Consider the following 20,335-nt stretch of genomic DNA (forward strand, 5'->3'; position numbering starts at 1 on the left):
TGGAAATATTGCTTTTGGTTTTTTGTTTCAATAAGATGAAATTTCGGTAAAACGTCGTTTGCCTTTTAATTCAAAAACTGAGTGTTTGATATTATGTTACTTAGAGACCGTTAAGATGGTAGCGAGGTCCGGCGAAAGAGCAGTGAACTAACTGCATGAACGCAAACCAACAACCTGGTAAGACGAAAAAAGAGTAAAAACGAACTTTAAAGTGTTAACCACAGGTCCAAATATACACCCACAGCTAAAAGAAAGCATCTCACCCGATCTCGTGCAGGCATTTTAATCATTTCGACGAGCGCGCGTGAATATATTAAGCACTTGCTTTGTGCAGTACTGGCCGACGTCTTGCTGTTAATGGCCATTTAATAACTCTGTCTAGAATTAAAAGTTAAAGTAAACATACTGTCCAATGATATTCGGACAGCAGACAAAGCGATTCGTCGAGTTAAATGTCAATTGCCTTTGTAGAGCATTTTTAACTCGGAGATAAATTGTGAGGGTTTCGTTTAGTCGATGCAAGACTCGCAAGTGACTGCAGTGACAACAATGTGGAACACCGAATCCCAAGATACTAGATAGTGTTTTTATCGAAAGAAAAACAGAAAATCGCTAAATAAACCCAGTCTCTTCTCTTAAATATAATTGGGAAAAATTACGTGATGTTATAAAAGTCTTCACCGAGTCGCTTTTATGCGTAAGAAGTACAGCTGGGAAATACAGAAAATGAGGAAGTTGATTGTTATCAGAAAGAACCGACTTCAGATTGAAGTGTGATAGGACAGCCTTATAAAAATTTGCCCTCATATTCATCAAACGTATTTTAAACAGTTTTGGGAAGTTAAAACAAATGTTTTGATTTGAAAAATGGTAATTTATGATAATGTTGGTCGACTTATTAGCTATTGAGGTAATTTCAATCCAAGACACAGTTGTTTTGACATATAAATGAGAGGTTTAAGGCTTCAGTCGTGTTTAAAAGCTATTGACAAATAACTGACCAATGGCGTGCTGATAATTTCCCGTATCACATAGTAAAAAAAAAGAAGTGAATAATAGACACGTTTTTACTCACTCCTCCCACGAGTGGGAAAAAATACGCTCGCTTAGTTAAAAGGCCCTTTGGCACGAAGTCAACAGCTGTTTGGCTTATTAGAAGCCATTTAAGCTGCGGTAACGCCGGAGTACACCACATTTCCTCGGTTTAATTCTCGAATTGCTATTTCTTCTCGCCACTGATCTGGTGACCTCAGCGAAGATCGCAGGCAAATGGGCAAAGGGCTAATGCTTGTTTGATCACTAAACACAAACAATTTAAGAGTTTGATTTCTGGACACCGTTGTACTTTACCATACATCGCAACTGCAGGGAAGGAGCGGAAGAACACAAGATGAAGAATTCTGCCGAGGAAAACACAACGACAATCTCGTTGCTCAATTTTGTCAGCAATGCGACCAACACCTTGAAATTTGCTCTGGACAAGCCAGTCAAACCGAAGAGAAAAGTGAACCATCGAAAGTACCTTCAACGCCAGCTCAAAGGCAAGGCATCTTCTACAACATGTACGATGTCTTACGAGAGTTCTTGGATGAGCCACGGCGAGGTACTCGACCATGTTTTAAAACCGGGACAGCAACAGAACTCTTCCGGGGAACGATCTTCAACCAAAAACTCCAAGGAAAACCGCGCCGAAAAGTTACAAGCGCTAGAAATCAATACGCCTGCATTTAATCACGAACAAGGGAAGGGAAAGACAAGAGACATAAAGCGGAAGCAGCGAATAAGCGATGCGAGGTTTCCCGAAGAGATTTTTTCTACGCCTTCGCAACCACTTAGAAAACGAAATCTCCCCGAGTCGTTTTGGAGCGAGCCATCGTCAGCCAAAGTATCGCGTCAATCTGTGCAAGCAACTCGCCACCCAACCGCAAGTTTCACGAACAACGATTTGCAGCGCTCTGAACTTGAAATGCTAGATTGGCTTCGTCCCGAGTTGGACGATTTCATTGAGCGTTGGTCGGAAGAGAGCGATTGTGCGTCGAACAATTCAAGTCGCCCTGCCAGTTTATCTGATGGCAGTTCCTCAGTGGATCCGTATTCACCGTACTCGGACGAATCAGAAAATAATCTCGCATCTATGGACGAATTTTTCGAACAGCGCGTACCGTTTTCGTTCGACAATTCCGCGAAAGCGGAAGATTTTAGAGCCCCTTCCGTAAGAAGCTACGCAACTTCACACACTGTTAATGACATTGCCTGTAACATGCAGCAAAATTACAGTCAAAGGCAGGCGACCCACGCATCTACCTGTTATGGGGGAAATTATGGTTTTTCGGCATCTAAATGGAGCGCGGCAAACCAAACTCGGGCGAGTTATTTCGAAAATGGTTACAATATTCTCTCGTAAAACCAAACGAAACATTCTCGGTTAGGACTTGGAACACTGTTTTTAGCATAACGCGCGTGCTAGGAGCAATTTTAATAATTTCAATAAATTGTAGACGATATTCCATTTTGCCGCCACTTAAAAAGTGTTTTACTAATTTGTAAATTATTACGAAAGACTTTGGCAATATCGGAATTGGAAAGTTCTGTACGTTGCTTTGGTTGTCAAATTTGACTGTTAGCTTCGCTAGAAGCTCGACAACTGTCATTTCCTTGACGCATTAAGACTTCTGTATTTGCGTATTACATGTGAAATAATTTAAACGTATTTTTCTCACTCATACCCAGTTTATAACCTTTTAAGAAGACCTCTCCAATGTTCTGACTCGAAATATTGAACTTTATGTTAGATCCGTGCGTAAAAGCATAATTTTGTTAGAAAATTTCAATATCTATAATTTTGAGATGATGTTTGATCGGCAAGAAAAATTAGAAATCCACAACAAGGAACCAATTTTAGCATTTTCTCTGACCAGAGAGAATATTAAAAAATAACACTAGTTGCAATTTTACCTCTATTAAGCTCACTTGTAGCTCTGTATTTAATATTTGAAGAATATATTAAACTTAAACAACGAAACAAGATTTTTTTCTTCAGTGTTCCTCTTGCGTAACCGGGCCAGTTTGACAATGGAGACCTTTTGTGCGTGCTGTGTTTGATATTTTGATATCCAAATAAAAGTGAATTCGCACAAATTTTGGAGACGCAGTTTGGCTGCGGCATGTGTACAGCTGCTTGCGAACACAGACATGTCTTATCAAATGGCCATCACAAGTTTATCACTGCTTTGTTTAAGCTTTTTTCAGAGCCGTAATTATTTTTTAAGGAGTATGCCATTTGCCCAACCGCAAGGTTTAAAGCAGTTTTCAAACGCGCACACGATTGTCCCAAAATAAATACGGTATTTTGTTTCTTTAAGGAAAATAAACGCTCAAAATTATTTGTGACATTAAGAATGCTATTTCTTTAATCTTTCAAGCGGCAGAAGCGATTAGGAGGTTTATCCGAACAAAAGGAAATCAAAACAATTCGCTAAACAGAGTTATCATACCACGAGGTGGAGATGTAAAAAGGCCTGTCTCATCAATTTTTCATTACATGGTTTTTATTAACAAGTTCACCTTTTGCGCGCAGTTTAGGTCCAGTTGAGAGAAAGAAACAAGGAAAATGCTCTTTCTAGAGACAAAGTAAAACATTCTAAAAGCGTTGTTTTTTCGTGCATGCAGAGGCTTAAAATTGTAAGAACGGGGAAAAGATTTTATCTTCAAATCGTCAATTTTTTTATGCGTCGTATGTTATCGCTTTCTCTTTCAATAGATGGTCTGTAGTTAATTGGAAGATATGTTATTAAAATTCTCCCAAAATAACGCCAGGCACTCGATGAAACTGAACTGTCAAAACTATTTCTGCAGTTTAAGAAATTATGGTACCACGATGGTTTGTGTTTATCGCTAAAACTAGTAGACATCATTGAATTAAGACAATGCATCGTAGACTTTTAGCTGGATGATAATTTTGTGGTTAAAAATAACTCGGCGCTTCGGGCAACGAGAGATGATGGTTGAAAAAGATTTAAACTAAATGGACGAGCAGAAAATAATAGCCCGCGTTTTTAGCAAATATTCGCACACGACTGTCCGCAGGCGAGTTCGCGCGTTATTCTGTTGCAAATTGAATTTTAGCAGTATACCAAAATTAAAACCGTGTCCCATTTGCATCTTGTCAAAGCTTTCAGCTCAAGGGTGCTGTCATTTCTAAGCTGAATAAATTGTGTGTTTGTGTCGGGTATTTTAGCTTTCAGAGAACAGACTTTGGCAGGTGTTCGCAGTTCTTCACCACTCAAAAATCGAGTATGTCGTTAACTTTTGTCAAAGTCAAGTGACTGCCCGTTAGCATGTATTTTTTGCTGGGTTATTTGCTGTTTGTTGTTTTTGCTGCGCACTTGATACGAAAATAAAGTTATTTATCCACTCCAGCACAGCAGACATATTTTTTCTGCCCTCCTCAGTAAGACCACTATTAAACACTCTTATACACTGTTGTAAAGACAAACTTTGACTCTACCTGCACTCCAATATTTTTGTTAATTCTACACACATACCGAGACAAATAAGCAAGTTGGATCAAGGTGACAGACAGTTGTTCATCTTGCTTGCCGTTCTACAGTTATTTGCGTTATTGGAGAATTAAGAAAAAGCCCATTTCAACTCAACTTTGAGGGAAATTTACTGCTATTTGAGACGGAAAGGATTTTCGACCACCAAAATTCCAAGCGAAAGCTAAACGCGGTGGGTTTCCTAATTATTTTTAACGATCAAAATTCGGACAAGCAGCCAAGTGTAAATTGCGTTCGGCAGGTGGTATTTTGTATGTTTAGCTCTTGCTTTAATGGCTTTTCTCAAACTCTGTCCCACATATAAAACAGAAGCTCACACTCTTTCAAGTTATTTACACCCACGAAATAAATTTAGACCGCATGTTAAAAAAAAATCGAAGCCGACAAAAAATGCAATAGTCAAAGAGCATTTCGTACCTTTTTCGCATATTACTTGTAAGGTTGTGTCATTCAACGATAATTTATTCATAATCACGAAGGGTTTCACGGAATTTTTTTTTGTACTTTGATTTTACCTACATCATTTAGTCGCTCAAGACGTTGTCTACCTTCAAAGTTGATCTTAAATTTCAGGAGTGGTTTTCTCAACATTACTTCAACAAATTATTAAAATGTACTTTTAACAGCCTTAACAGTCAAGTGTCAGTCCTTAACGAGTGTTTAGCAACATAGCGTCTTTGTTTAGTTCGTTACTCATATATCGACGAAAAATTAAGGAACAACGAAATTTCGCGTCGATCTGTGGTGTCGGCTGATTGACAAAAGTATCGAGTATACGCAATGACTTCTTGAACAAAAAAAATGCACCATTTTCGATAGTCATCGGTTTATAGTCAGTGAGGAACTAAAGGTAAATTTTTAATGGCGGTTGTTCAAGCGAAAAACAAGCTTAAAGAATGGCAAGACAAAGGCATACAGGAAAATAGGTCAATAATGTGCCTTTTCAAAACACAACAATAAAGTCGCTATAATATTATGCTTTGAAGGCAGATGTTTCGAAATGAAAAATTCCATATGTCGGCAGTATCCATATTAGCATTACGGAGGATCCACGGGGAAAAAGGGGCTGCGCTGCTTGCATCAAAAGCCTGCGTTGTTTGATACCTGTTTTTGTAAATTCTAGCCGTTGCTCTGTATTGCACACGCTTTTTTTAATTCACCTGGAAAACGGCGACCTTAAATTAAGCTTTTGTTTCGCGCTTTTCAAGACAAATATCTCAAACGCTCTTTTGCCGTTTTATTTTTTCAGTTTAAATAACAGCCCGTCGAATGAAACGGCTTCCTTGTTCCTGAACTGAGATAATGTTGTTAGGCTCCGCATGTTTAGCACAAAAAATTAACATGATAAAAAGGAAAACTATATCGAAAACAAGCACATGGACTACGTAGCAGGACATTTATTAAACGTTAGGCAGTTGAAAAAACAAAAACAGAAGAGCAATAACAAGGAAAGATTGATTGTTTACAACTGCATTTTAAAAAAGGTAAACTGGCCAACTGGTTAATCTTGTTTGTTCAATTAGTTCGCGAAGCGATGCTCGTAAGCTAGAAACCCAAAATCGTTTCTTTTCCACCGCTGGGTGTTTTGTCCTTGTATTCAGGATGACTGGTACAGCGGAAATCCCATGAAAGGGGGAAGTTTTCCTCGATGCAGTTATTCCAATATTTTGAGGTAACCGGCAGGTGCAGTCAATTAGCACCTCTTATGCTCTGTAAAATGGACAAAAAAATGTGCTTGGCCGCCCCCGAACAAAGCGAAATCACATCGAAAAAGAACAAAGAGGAATCACTGACTTTTCACATGGCAACAGAAAATGTTACTTTGAAAAGGACAAACATGAAATCCTTTCTTAGTACACAATAAAATGCGGTACACAATGGAAATCATAGATTAACTTCTATAAGCAAGGTGACTTCAACACTGATCGCGTTGATCTTCGGTTCGAAGAACGCCAGCTAAACTGAACCATTGTTCCTTCGTTATACCAGGAACTTCTATTTATAGTAGGCTGAGAGATTGAGAAAGAAATCTCCGAGGTGGAGTTTATAAAACAAAATGCACGGTATAGATAATAGTTTTGATTCCAGCGAATCAAAATTTTGCCAATAAACTAGGTTCTCAGTCACTGATTTCAGTAGGTTTCTCAAATCGTGCAGAGTCCCTTGATACAATCTTTTGTCCCCAAGTTTCACGGCGGGTTTAAATCAGTGTTCATTAGGATAATGGAAGCATGCTATTTGTGAGTCTATTGTTCAGAGTGAAGTATCAACATTACACCTGCAACATGCCTTAAAAAGACAAAACGACTCTAAGTTGTGACCGTGATGTTCAATGTATTCGACCTGTCATTATTTGAAATCTGGCCCCACTTACGGTGAAAGATGTCACTGATATATCTGAAGTCACGGAAGTTAAAAACACCAAATTGCGCTTTGCCACACGAAAGTGAGAAATGCAAAGAAAACATATGAAAATGGACTAAGGTACGAGCCAGATTCCACGATAGGTGTCACTTGGAAGTTAAACAGTTTCACAAGTTTGCGTGCGTGAGAGAGGGTGAGAGTGCGATTTCTGACAGCACGCAATTTTCACCTCTCAGATTTGCTGGCAGATCAAAAGAGAGTTTAATTAACATGTCATACTTTCAGCTAGTCCTTTTTGGGGGCCACCCACTGAAAGCGATGAACAGGAAAATAATGGAGAAATAAAATATGAAACAGAAAAGTGTTTGGTTGAGTTTATGGGTGCTTACCAACTCTCAGAATGAACCGTTTGGGATCACCGTTGAATAATGGTAATGTTTTTTTTCCAAATCAGCAAACCAACCGAACGAGATGGCGCTTACCATTTACAACTCGATTTCCCGTAATTGTTTCGGCTGATGAGAGACTGGAAACTGGAAAATTTAGCAAATGGTAAGGAAGATCATCTCTGGAGGTAGTGAACAATTTCCGAACAGATTTTCTTAAAAATTACAGTTCCCTTTGACTTTCAACCGGAATTTCCGGATTTTCTGGCTAAATGGTAAGCAATCTACTGTATATTATATCATATTATTATTATTATTATATGCTGTGAGGTTTTTTTTTGACGGTTTGAAATTGCGGTCTGAAAACCGACACAGGATTCTGTTGTCCGTTTTTCGTTTTCCATGCATTTTGCTATCGCGCATTCTTTTACCCAGCGCTCCTTTGTCTTCTTGGTTTCACGTGACCGAAAGAAGCAAAACCTCCTCGGTCCCAGGTTTCCCGAATAGTGAAAAAAGCGGCCTTCCTTTGACGGAGCACGAGTTTGCTACGATTGGAATACCGACAGCCAATCATATGTTCCTATAGCTATGGCCGCTTCCAACCACAAAAGCAAGCAATCAAACAAGTGCGACTAACATCACTGAAATTTCCCCTTGCAAGTCTTCACTTTCTCCTGTAGATATACGGTTTGGGCAGACGGTGATGCAAAGACACTAACAAGAAACAAATTTTAAATGTTTGAGTAGGTTTTTAAACACCTAAAATCTCAGGCATTACACAGGGCTATGGACGAGTATGAAACCTTTTAGTATGAATCTACTAGCGTTCTATCTCGAATGTCGTTCTCTGATTGGCTACGTTACTATGTATCTCTTCTGTTGTAGATTGCGAGTGTGCGGTTGTTAGCAAAATGGCGGCCGCTATGTCTATGAAGGATATTTGAATAATTTACTTTCAACTTAAAAGTTTTAAACGACTAGTAGATTAGTAGTAGGCCACCAACTGAAGGAACGTTGACGATTAAAAGGATGAAAAAACTTCATATTTTTATGTTTGGAAATTTATTATTTCAATATATCTTCCTTCCGCATTTTGCCATTGTCCATGATGAGCTTAGCAAAGAGCGCATCTCGCAGGCAAGCAAAAGCACTGCTGAGGAAAAAGAGTGTTACTTTGAAATACAAATAAGAAGCCTAGCTGTGAATTGCAGACACATAAAAGACACAATAAAGATGGCAGACACGATAAAGACAGCCGCGACAAAAACAAACCACAAGACCTTATCAAGAGAGGACGAAGGATAACAATTAATTCCCCATATGCGCCTTACTCCTAAAGTAATCCTTTTCAGATTATTTCAGACCACTCCCAGTCATCCCAAGGGGGTCTAGAAAACATCCAATCATGTGATGCGGATTTTGCTCACGTGGGCAGTCCAAGCGGCTTTACACGCGTTTTAATCCTGCACGAAAACATCCACGCAACACGCGTGGTAACAATATCTGCTGAAGAACTGGGTACCATGTATAACAATAACTTGAGAAGGATTACCTTGGGAATAAGCCTTATATGGGGATAAACACTCTCTCACTCTTCATCCTCTCCTGACCATATTCACAATAGCCGCCATAATGTTTTTCAAGTTATCGTGCTAATTAGCCATGCGGTCTCGCAGGGGGATAACGTTGGAAAAAAGACAGTTCTCGGAAAATTGCCTTGTCCCAATAGTGAGGCATTTCTGTCAAAATCTTTTTTGAGAGCCAAATTATGGAGTGCTGATTCCATTCTGCTACGTTGATATTATCTGAAATAATAGAAACCAGGTAAAATTTGCTGATTTTAACTTATTTGCCCCCTCAGAAATCATGCGCAAAATTATCACGTCAAAACAAACACGACGGCTATCGTAAATAAAGTAAAACAAAAAAGGAAATCAAGAAAATTTTAAAATAAGGCACACCAATGAGAACACGAGCCCGGGTAACCGTTCGATTTGGTACAATCCTACAAGGTATAAAATCCTAACTACATCAATTATAAGCCAAGGAGTTGGTGACGTCACTTGGTGCGTCAATAACTCCTTTTTTGGAGGCAAAGAAATGTTTCTAACAAGTTGATTGGTCTAAGAAGATAACCTTGAATACTTTGAGTTGGTTTCTTTGGGTTTTGTTTTTAAAACATCAAGGAAAAAGGTAAGACTTAATGTCTGTTAGTAAGAAAATATTTTGTCTAGTTCCAAGTTGCTGTAAATCAGTAAAAATTTGTTGACGTAATAACCTTTAAAAACACCTTTTGAGGTATTATAAAAAAAAAACGGTTATTTAAAAAGAAATTTCTGTTTAAAAGAATTCTATGAAAATGCAAATCGTAGAAAAAGAGGAAAGCAGAGAGACACTACTTGTAAAAGGTGGGCGAGTCAGCCATGCAGCCATGCCTGCTATGGTCACATGCCAATGGTCATCGCCCAGGCTGGGTCAGTTATCACGTGATCTAAACTGGGCAATGCGCTGTTTGCTTGAGACTGGGCTCCAAGCTGAACTGGGGGTTCTTTGTTCTCCTGTTATGTAAAAACCGAAAAAATAAATGTAAATAGCACACCATGATTTGAAAATCAAGATGCTTTTCAATGCTAGTGATAAGGATTTACCAAACTTATAGTTTGACTCTTCAATAAACTAACTTGAATTTTTTCTAACTCACATTGCTCTATTTGTTGCTCATTTTGCATTAAAGAAAGAGGAAAATGAAAACATAATTTCCCGCTTTTATATTCTTCATTCTATTTGTAAACTGTGAATTTTGGTATCACCTAGGGCAGTCAGCGTGGTGGATCCAGACCTTGAGCTAAGGGGGGAGGGGGGTTGTGCTTGCCCTACCAGCTTTTCTTCCTTCTGCAAGTTTTTTTTACCCAAAATAAGGGGGGGGGGGGGGCCCAGGCCCCTCCCCTAGATCTGCCACTGTTCAGGACAGAACATCAATATTTTTTCTGATCAACATATCAGGCATGGAATTCATTAGATTTCTTCATAGAGGAAAGCATTCAATAACTTACAATGTCTTTATCATAGTCCTTGTTTACCTGTTTTAGAAAGGTACAGTATCTTTGAGACGACAAGTAAGGCTTGTGCCACACTCAGATAAATCTCCTTTAGGGAACAATTCAAATTTTTCAAGGAGTGTACTCTCCTTCAACATGCGAGTCAGTCCCAGGACAGGAAGCTTTTAAATGGAATATACTATTTACCTGAAATATAACATTTACCTGAAGCATCTGGAGCAAGAAGTCATCCTGCATTGTTGGAGCTTGCAGTCTTCCTGGCACAATCTGGTTTGACCAGTGCTGTGACAAGACAACCTGCTTAAGTCAGAGACAGAAGCTTTACTCAGCACTTGTAAAAAAAAGTTAATGCTACTAATTTTCATTTACTAGTCTGACACATGGGAGTTTTCTCGTTCCTTAAAGATTTGATTTCTTCGTCACACCAAGATATTATTTTTACCTTTCACATGTGAAGTTAAAGTTGAATTTGCCTTTTTTCACACAGAAAATAACATTTTCTTGAGTACAATTCATTAAAATGGTTGTCTAGTTAATTTGAACATTTTTGTTTACAGTCCTGACCTCAGTTAACGTGACTACTGTTTTCAGTGCTTTTAAAATTACTAACAATCTGAGATGTCTTAGATTTGAATGTTTCATCGATATCCCATAGAATAAAAAGAACATTACGCTTGGAGACACGAATTTTATCTTCTCACAAGTGCTGATGGCATACGTCACTTGTTTGCTTCTTCCCTCACTTTATTTACTAGTCTGACACATGGAATTTTCCTTGTTCTTTAAAGATTTGATTTCTTTGTGACATGAAGATACTATTTTAACCTTTCACATTTGAAGTTAAAGTTGAATTTCTCTTTTCACACAGAAAATAACATTTGCTGCTAAAAATAACTTTGTTTGCTGAGCTCATTCCCAAAAAATACCATCAGCACTCAATAATAAAACTGATATCCCCAGACAGTCATGAAATGTTCTCTGTATTCGTCCAAAACAAATTGAAATCACAGACAATATCATACTAATCTTATATTTAAGATTATTTTTAATATATTGCTAATGTCATTGTTCACATGTTCATCATGTGGGTACGAGCGAAATATTACAACAATCCCAATTTTTTTACAGGGAGGGTTTCACCGTTCAGCATATGTACGTCTGTATTATTAATTTGCCTGTGCATGCTTTTTGACAAGGGTCCAGTTTTTCGTTGTTTATGGACCAATCGTAAGCAAGTTACCTAATTTTGCATACAAGTAGCCAAAAGGGTCATAAGGGTCATAAGGGTCAACACTAAATTCAATGGTTGACAACCTTGGTAAAATTGACTGAAATCTTCTGAGAATTTTGGTCATCTGTCATTCTGCCACGAATAACTATAGCACACGATTACTGAAGTACATGGGGTTTTTAAAGCAATAACATTGATAAGAAGCAGAAAAAGTATTTCGATTTAGAGACATGCGCTGAACCATGAAATCCTCCCTTTAACAAACCTTTTATGTTTACAGTTCTGAAACAGGTTTGAATTCACGATTTGCCCAGCTTTGTTCAATGTGTCTTTGTTTAAACACATACTGTGAATTAAGTGTAAATCAATAAATATATGAATTTAAAAGATACAGTTGTAGTTTGGTTTAACTTTTGTGCTGAGAAACCTTGGGCTGAGAAAATTTTCTGTTCATAGCTAATATGACCAAAAAAATGTTCATATCTAGTATGAACAGAAATCTGTTTTGCTGTTCATAAAACTTAAAATTTTGGCCATGGGTTACTTGAGAAACTGTCAAATATCATTTTAGCTTAAGCTATTTAGATCACTTACCTGACTTGTTTGAGGATCTGGTGCAGACATCTGTGTAGTCGTAATCTGACAACTAGTTGGCAGTGAAAATGCCTGGCTAAAGTTTGTGACAGGAAAACTCATTTGACTTTGGTGTGCCATTCCTACAACAGTTGAAAGGTTTCCTCCAGTTGTTGGTGGTGTTGATGAACTTGACAACATCAAACTTTGAAAAGATGGCCCCCTTTGCTCGGCTTGGGAGGCGATGTTTGCACTTGGGAAGATAACCTTCTGGATTGCTTGGTATGGCAGTGGATTCTGCGGTAATCTAGTGTGAACATTCTGTTGCTTAATAAAGCCAGGAGCTGACCTGGGCTGATTGAAAGAACTCACGACAGATGTTGCAACCTTCCTTTGAGGTCCAAGGGAGAGGTCTTTCACAGAGTCAATCACAGCTACACCTGAATTACTAACACTGTTCAACACATTCTGTTGGTAACTACATGTAAACACTTTATCTATTTTAGGAACATGCTGAATTGCCATGGTTACTGGCTGCATGGGAGCCATTTGATGCGAAACTTTATAAGGGTTTTGACCAACATAGCCTCCGCTACTCTTTGCCAAAAAAGGTGAAATACTAACTCCTGTGCATAAAGTTCTTGCTACTAAATCTGATGAAGAAGGTGTTGATATATTTGCCATGCTCCCTGAAAAGGAAAGATTGTTTCCAACATGCACATCCTTTGAAGATGAACTTTTACTTGGACTTTTCTTATTGTGGTTTGTTTTCCCAGAGTTCTTGGAAGTTTTTGTTGTCTTGGAAGTAGCCTTCTCTGTGACGTGGCAATCTTTTGCTTCACCGATGAGTGTTGCAGATGAGTCTAAAAGATAATGTTCTCCTTAAAGGGATATTACAAATAACATAGCCCTCAATCTGGACCTCATTCTAGGCTCTGTTAAAAAATTTATAGGCATCTGTATATTCAAATCTTCCTGTGAGACACAATACCAAACTAGCATAACTTTGAAAATGCCAAGACACTGCAGCCAGGATAGATCATAGTAGAACATAATTTAAGTCATTCTCTGGCTAAAAATATTTTAAACCACAAGTCAAGCTTGCTCATCATTTCACCATTTAAACAATTTAGACAGTTGAAAGCAGGTGTTTTAAAATACTTTTAGCAAGAGAATGTCTCAAGTTTTACTTAACATATAATATGCTAATTTAGAAAACAGTCCTAAGGAAATACGTGTGCCGATCGGTTAAAAATCGTGCTTCTATAACTCAATGGAAACACAGAACTAGCACAAGCTGTTTGATTCAATTTAATACATTTTTGTAACTTTGTGGTGAGGTTTTCTGCTTATATTGTATTGCCTTCTGTTTTGAGTTTGATTAATCTCAAACCAAACAAAACACAAGTTTTGGAGTGAGAAAATTTTTTATACAAGAAAAATTTATACTTCAGTTAACTTTTTGTCCAGGGTTAGCGTTAACTAACTTCCAAACAACACGGCCCTGATTACAACAAGTTAACCTAGCTTGAGCCCGCTATCCAATTGAAAATCAGTGCTTCCAGGTGAGCAGTCAACTTCAAACTATACACATGATCTCGATGAGCTCTAAACTTGAGCCTGTGATATGGTCATGTGATACTGGTCAGTGGATACCTGGTTTTGACAGGTGTCAATTGACCATAATATGGATGTCTAATATCAAAGAAATACGTTATAAATCAAGGCTACATGTCTTGGTCAGCCTATTGGCTGGAGTATGGCCACCATGTTGTGCAACCCCATGGTCGTCTAATGTGTATATGCCCATGAGTAATACCGCTAGCCATGATAACCATGAGAAAGTCAACTCATGGGTTTCCTTTTCTTTCCTAAATGAGCATGGTGCTCAGCTTGGTGGCCCTTAATTTTCATAAGCACTGAATAAAACCCAGAAAAGCCAGAAGAAGAAAAAATGATGAAATCTAGAGAATTTCAATTTTGCCTGGAGGTACCTCTTATCACTCCCCCCCCCCCCCCCATCTCCACCAAAAAAAGAACAACAACAACATAATAAAAATAAGGTCAGCTGGCTTAATAAATAAACATCACAGATTCCACTCAGCCCCCCGAAAAATTTCAGAAGAACGGTATTACTAAGTGTGAAACTGCACGCTCTACGCATTTTCCAGGAGACCAGTGATTAAACAAGCAGGTATTTTACCTTGGTCTGTAGACTCCTTGGGTGGTTCTTGTTCCTTCTTGACTTTTCTCTCTTGCATTTCTTTGATTTTGTTTTCTTTCACTTTCTTTTGGTGGACTTTTAATGCCTGGATGACTTTCTCAGATTGCAACAATTCCTTTAAAAATGTATTGTTTATCAAATTACAAAAAATTTACAGCAGTATATCTACTCCTTTAATACCCTACCCTCCCCCCCTCCCCACCTCACATTCCTTTTAAAAGTGATTACAAGCTCCATCCTTTATGAATGCAAATACAATGGAATTCCGATTTTTCGAACCTCCAGGGGAAACAAAAATTGGTTCGAAAAATCAGTGAGTTAGAGGAATTGGGGGTAAATACACAGTGTTTGACTGAGGAGGGGAAACAACTTTTGGTTCAAGTTATCAAGAGGCTTGAAAAATTGAGGGTTTGAGAAATCGGAATTCCACTGTATCACGATGTAAATAATCCACGACCAATCCTGTTATTCATACCTCCACCTTAAACAGGGGTTTCATTAAGGAATGGGCACCTGGCAAATTGAGTGGCTTTGAAGATGATTTAGCCCACTCCATTCGACTATTCATAAACCTCTCCATAAGTCTCTAAAATGTTCAATAAACTATCATCACCTAGTTAACAATTTCTCCACTAAATCTCACCAGTTGTTTTTCAGCCAGCACTTGTTGAAGCATGCTGGCATACTTTTGTTCCATCAGACACTTTTCCTCTGCAAGTTGACTCTCAATAGACTCACTTTGCATTTCCTGAACAAAAGGATGATTACAACGATAAATTGACCTGCCTTCCATGTTGATGTGCTTTACACTAACTGTAGGTTGTATATTTGTGTGATTGTTCAGGAGAGGTTAGTTCTCAACATAACTGTAGTTGCAGGTGATACACTTTTTGAAAACCTGAGCCAAAGTTGAGGGTGGTACAGGGGGAATCTCTTGCATGGTTCATGAACGGAAATAAAAATCACGGGAAATAAGCAAGTGAGATAAGCCTTTTAATTGCTCTTTTTTTGAGCCACGAAAACATCAGGACAGCTTTCAAACCAGTACAAACATTGGGAAATGTTTTCAAAAAGCCCAAAGACTGGCCGACAAAAGCGCAATTAAAAGGCATTGTGAACAAAGTGACCTGTAGGACATGTTCTTTCACATATGTCGGGGAAAGCAGAAGAAATTGGAAATCTCGGGGGGCCAAACACAAGCCCGGAACCAATGGAAATGGCAATTCCGCAATTAAACAGCATGCGGAAATGGGCCACGCTATACATCCTAGTTACGCCAACATTCTTGAAACAGGTGTGAGTGGCAAGAACAAAAGACTGTTTCTGGAATCCTTGCACTCTTTCTTAGACAAAAAACTCCATAAATGAAAGAGCACCCTTCCCAAGGGTTTATGCGTCACTGGTTGCCTCCCTAGGGGGCAACGAACAATAACATCCCAGCTTACTAAAATTCTGTGAATCACGCGAAATCATCATTCTCTGAAGAAGACCGCAGAAAGCGGTCAAAAATTTCGAGACAATTTTACTTTTTTTTTTAGATCTGTTTAAACTGTTTTTTTCAAAGAACTATGAGCACAGATCGCTCCAACAGTTTTATTTAACATTCTCATGTATGGAACTAAATGCATCAATTTTGATAATTATACAAAAATATTAGCCGGGGATATTTAAATACATAAATGCATTACCATCAGCACTTGTAAATTAGGTAGTTCACCACCAAATGTCTACTTATAGAGCGGTAGAGGGCTTGGGGTTCAAGAAAAGGTGTACTTTAGTTACTACAGTTGAAACTCTATACAACAGCCACCTTCAGTACAGGGGAAAGTGGCTGACGCAGAAAGGTGGCCGTTAAGGGGAGATAAGGTTGTAATATGACACTATGTATTGATTAAACAGAAACCAAACAGTAACAGAGGTCAATGACATGTGGCATGGATCAAGTTTGGTAACCTTTTACAAAATAAATGGGGTTTTGTATGTACCGTTTGCCAGTCATGGATTAACTGGCCATTGTCCAGAGGTTATTTTACCAAGTTGGAACCAGGCTTTTAGCCAGGATTTGAAAAGTGGGTGACAAAAATGCACTACAGGGCTTGCTGAAATGAACAATTATAATTCAACATATGAAAAATAAAACAATTTTCTCTAATAAGTGGCAGTCCACAGGATGCCTGGCACCCATCTGGCTAAGAGCCGGGTTAGAACGCACTTAGGTGACTGTTGCCATTGTCGGGAGGTTAAAATAAGAGTGAACATATGGGCTGACTGCCAGGATAGGAAAAAAATGGTCATAGTAAGGACATGGCCATAAGTGGAGGGTCTACTGTAATAAAATTCATCCTCATGAAGATTCAACATCAAGAAAGAAAAGCATGACAACCTACCTTGAAGAACAGATAAATAAGAAACTTTTTACTTTGCATTTTTGACAATGATTTTAACTGATTTGCCATATAATTGGTATGAGGGTCGTACATGTATGGGGGAAATGTTGGTCTCTTTCTTGTACACCCCTAGTATAAAATATTACTTTAATATTATTTATTTATTATTTGCATTGTTTCCTATTGCTTTTCTGAAAGTTCAACTGTAGTTACCCACCAGTTGTGATTGAAAAGAGATTTCTACTTAACACCAAACTGTTTTCTTAAGTACAATGCTTTGCAAAAGCCTTTCAGCAAAATTGTTTTTGAGCAGTCTATCTTAGCAGTCTGCTTCCCCAAAATTCGGACCCCTTTGGGAACCAATCAGAAATCTCTTTTTCAAAGCAGGCCAATTTACCATGTAATAAAAAAAACATTACAAGACTTTGGTAAACAAATTGTATATTAACTTATCACACAAAGATCATGATTATTTGACCACATATACCCACTAAAGCCTTTTTGGAACAAAAGCTGATACAACAGAAAAAAACTCTTCTGATGGCAATACGTTATTTTTGGCCATGCGAGGCAAAAAACGGATCATTGCCTAAATACACATAATTGTCTCAAGTTGACAACGAAGTAATCTTGTTTATGTTAATCAGTGCGCAATGGAAATTTGTACGAAGTGATCGCTTTAAAGGAACATATGCCCTTGTTAGCGACTATCGCTCTCAGAATCAAATGAGTTGTCTCCTTTTCATGCTCAGAGAATTAAAATTCATGACAGAAAAAGACCGAACTTTACGAGCACAAAAGCGTGATTAAAGATCACTGGAAAATTATTTAAATTCCAGATTAACGCATGTAAGGATATTATTTCAACATTTCGTGTTATTGCTGCGGTTGGGAAATGCTGCGCAAATATACTACCAGGATTGATTAGTGTTTTAATGAACTTTAGAAGCGAAACCTGTTAAATACACCATTGAATTGAAATCGGTGTTAAAACAATGTGAAATGAAAAATGGAAATAAGCTTCACAAAGACATGTGACTTGTGTCGAGGGAGAAGTTGCTTTTTGTCGAAATCCAAAATCACAAGCTCTGAACAATACATAATTGATGACTCTTGAAATATTTAAACACTTTTATGCTACTCACGTCTGATCCCTGCGCTCTTCGCTTTTTCTTCTTGTAATTTTGTTTGTACCTATTGTTCCTATGCTTGCGACACAGGGCTGTCCTTGATCCCACCGTGTTTTCATGGCATCCTTCTATTTGGCAAGTTTTCGACGATTTTCGGGCCGCATCCAACACTGTACCGTCCATTCTTGAGTTGTGGTTCCAAATTCCGCGAAATCCGTTGTTCTGCAAGCGATTTATGAGCGCAGTTTCCAACACGTGGTTAGAATGAATGAAATCTGGGCCATGTTTGAAGACTGCGCACTAAATGAACCACAGGTTCGCAGCAACGACCGAAAAAGAATTCGAGCTGGACCAAGCGTCAGGAGAGTCTTTTAAATCTCTGCAGCTAATTAAATGATGCAAAATGTAACACTAACTCCTATTTTCGCGGAAAGAGGTTCGAAATTTTGGACCTTCAACTCAACAAAGGAAAAACTCTCATGCAAATGAATGAATGAAATTGCCTCGTTTCAAACAAAACACTTTGATTAGTTCGAAGAGTTTTTGTTGATTTTTCCAATGAAATTCTGCATCGGTGTTATATGTCGTGGTTTCGCTTTAACGTAACTGCAAAAAACCGAAAGCCAGAGTTCAAAATGGCAGATAAACAGGAAAAAATGATAATGCGAACGCTGCGCGATCGACGGTGCGTTCGCTTGCTTCGTTTCCCGCTAAAATGACAACAAATAAAACCGGAAGTAAACCTGATCTTGGAAACGAGGTCGACCGAAATCACTTCCGTTCAGCGAAAAAAAGGAATCCCCCGTTTAGGTTTGAGAGGAACTGAATTAACAAGAAAGGTTTTCGATGCTGTTTCCATTTATGTACCCTTTCCTTGTACAAATGACTTCCTCCAGAGCAAACGTTTATTCTCCCAAACAAATGTTAGTTCCGGTAGTGCTGTGACTCGCGAACAGCTAATCGGCTCAAAGAAGCGTTTGGTTCGAATAATAATTTCGAACAAAACACTCGTTCCCTTGGAATCGACAGGCAGGAAACGAATTCGTTTAAAGATAGGATTTGGCTACGACATTTTTATGTCGTTACGTATTATCTGGGAAAATTTGTGGCTTCCCTAAATGAAAATAATCACTTTGCCCCTTAAAAACCGGAAAATTTGGGGGTAGTTAGCACTTTTGTACGCCCTTTGTCTAACGCCCAACTGAGCAATTCAACCTTCAATGTTAACGTTATTAGTCCTAACAACTCGAATAGTTTACAATCTTGGATCAGGTAACCGAAGCTTCAAGTTTTGCAATCCTGTCTACAACGTTTCGTTCCAACAAATCCAGTCACATGAAACCAACAATTCAGTACCTAATACGGACATACGCTGAAACAACTGTAACAGACCTCAACCTTCAATTATACGCCTCACTGAAGCATCTCTGTGGAAATAAATCAACTGGCTCGAAAGTGGTGTGTCGTGCAGCTCAGAATGACGTCATCTTCATTTTCCCCGTCACCACGAGGAACATTTAGTTCACTTTCATCATTTATTGGATTAAAATAAAAGGTTCTGAAAGAGAGTTTAAACCGCCTTCCACGATGACTGTTATATTGGATGAGCAAAAATAAATATATAAATAAAAAAAAAGTAACATACTGCAGAGCAATGTGAATTCGTTTCAAAACAAAAGAAATAAACATTTTTGCTTAATAATCTAACTATTATGAAGCACGGTTATCATGCTGCGCAAGGTGGTTTTAATTTCCCTTTCGAGAACCTATCCCGGGAATAATCTTTTTGAGTAGTTTTTCCTGTTGTGCGGTTGTTAGTTTCAAAACAAAATTTCCATTTCTTATTATAAAACTTTTAAGTTTTATAATAAGAAATGGAAATTTTGTGATTAAAATCATCAACTTGTGCAAGGGTAAACTCAATGCAAGAATAGGCTGAGCTAACCAGCAAGGTTAGTCGATCAAGGCGAATTATATCTAAATTTCCCAGCTCAATATTTGAAGATTGCGGAGAGTGCCACTAACGTTCACCCATCCACATGATCCAGGGACCACGGTCCTCCCGCGCGGAGGAGCTTGCGAGTGGGATCGTGGGTGTTCTCCGCGATCCTCCGAGAACTCCAGCGAGTTGTAAATGAGGGTGGGCTTAGATGCCAAGTCTGTGAAGATAACTTTTTACCCTCATTGGTTTGTCTTTTACCGTGACATGACATTAGCTTTACTGAACCACGAGGGACGGGGAGGGGGGGGGGGTGGGGGGCGAGGGGGCTAGACAAGAAGTTATCCATGGTAATGGCCCTGTCAATTCCAAGCCCCTGGCCCTGCATTCCAAATGTTTGCCCCTGTGGGTTTGAGAGTGAAGCTCGGGTCCGTTGAATGAAGCGCGGGACTCCAAAGAGGTCCCCATCAACTCAGTTTTTAT

The 20,335-nt window shown here is 38.6% G+C and overlaps 2 protein-coding genes across 3 annotated transcripts; one reads left to right on the forward strand and one right to left on the reverse strand.

Moving 5' to 3' along the window:
• The first annotated feature begins 986 nt into the window (after window positions 1-986).
• Window positions 987-3,582, forward strand: LOC145497636 (uncharacterized). Its single transcript, XM_081477457.1, has one exon. The coding sequence runs from the start codon at window positions 1,391-1,393 to the stop codon at window positions 2,402-2,404; it is 1,014 nt and encodes a 337-aa protein (XP_081333583.1). The 5' UTR covers window positions 987-1,390; the 3' UTR covers window positions 2,405-3,582.
• Window positions 3,583-7,331: 3,749 nt separating this feature from the next.
• On the reverse strand, window positions 7,332-18,449 carry LOC145497187 (uncharacterized). Of its 2 annotated transcripts, none has more exons than XM_081476998.1 (6): window positions 17,929-18,449; window positions 15,040-15,144; window positions 14,376-14,511; window positions 12,194-13,035; window positions 10,573-10,665; window positions 7,332-9,867 (listed from the first exon to the last, which is right to left on the reverse strand). In XM_081476998.1, exons 1-6 carry the CDS (start codon window positions 18,094-18,096, stop codon window positions 9,754-9,756), a joined length of 1,458 nt encoding a protein of 485 aa, XP_081333124.1. In that variant the 5' UTR covers window positions 18,097-18,449; the 3' UTR covers window positions 7,332-9,753. The 2 variants fall into 2 exon arrangements, with proteins under 2 accessions (XP_081333124.1, XP_081333125.1); XM_081476999.1 differs by having other exon boundaries at window positions 10,573-10,650; window positions 17,929-18,448.
• Window positions 18,450-20,335: the final 1,886 nt, after the last annotated feature.

Source organism: Orbicella franksi, chromosome 9 (assembly GCF_964199315.1).
Source record: "Orbicella franksi chromosome 9, jaOrbFran1.1, whole genome shotgun sequence".
NCBI lineage: Eukaryota > Metazoa > Cnidaria > Anthozoa > Scleractinia > Merulinidae > Orbicella > Orbicella franksi.

What these genes read in the sequence shown, in the direction of transcription:
- LOC145497636 (XM_081477457.1), top strand. Translation starts at nt 1,391, where the DNA reads ATGAAGAATTCTGCCGAGGAAAACACAACGACAATCTCGTTGCTCAAT.
- LOC145497187 (XM_081476998.1), bottom strand. Translation starts at nt 18,096, where the DNA reads ATGGACGGTACAGTGTTGGATGCGGCCCGAAAATCGTCGAAAACTTGC. An exon ending in GAAGAGCGCAGGGATCAGAC is followed by an intron (nt 15,145 to 17,928) that starts GTGAGTAGCATA and finishes CCTTTTGTTCAG; the next exon opens with GAAATGCAAAGTGAGTCTAT. An exon ending in CAGATCCTCAAACAAGTCAG is followed by an intron (nt 10,666 to 12,193) that starts GTAAGTGATCTA and finishes TGACTTAAGCAG; the next exon opens with GTTGTCTTGTCACAGCACTG.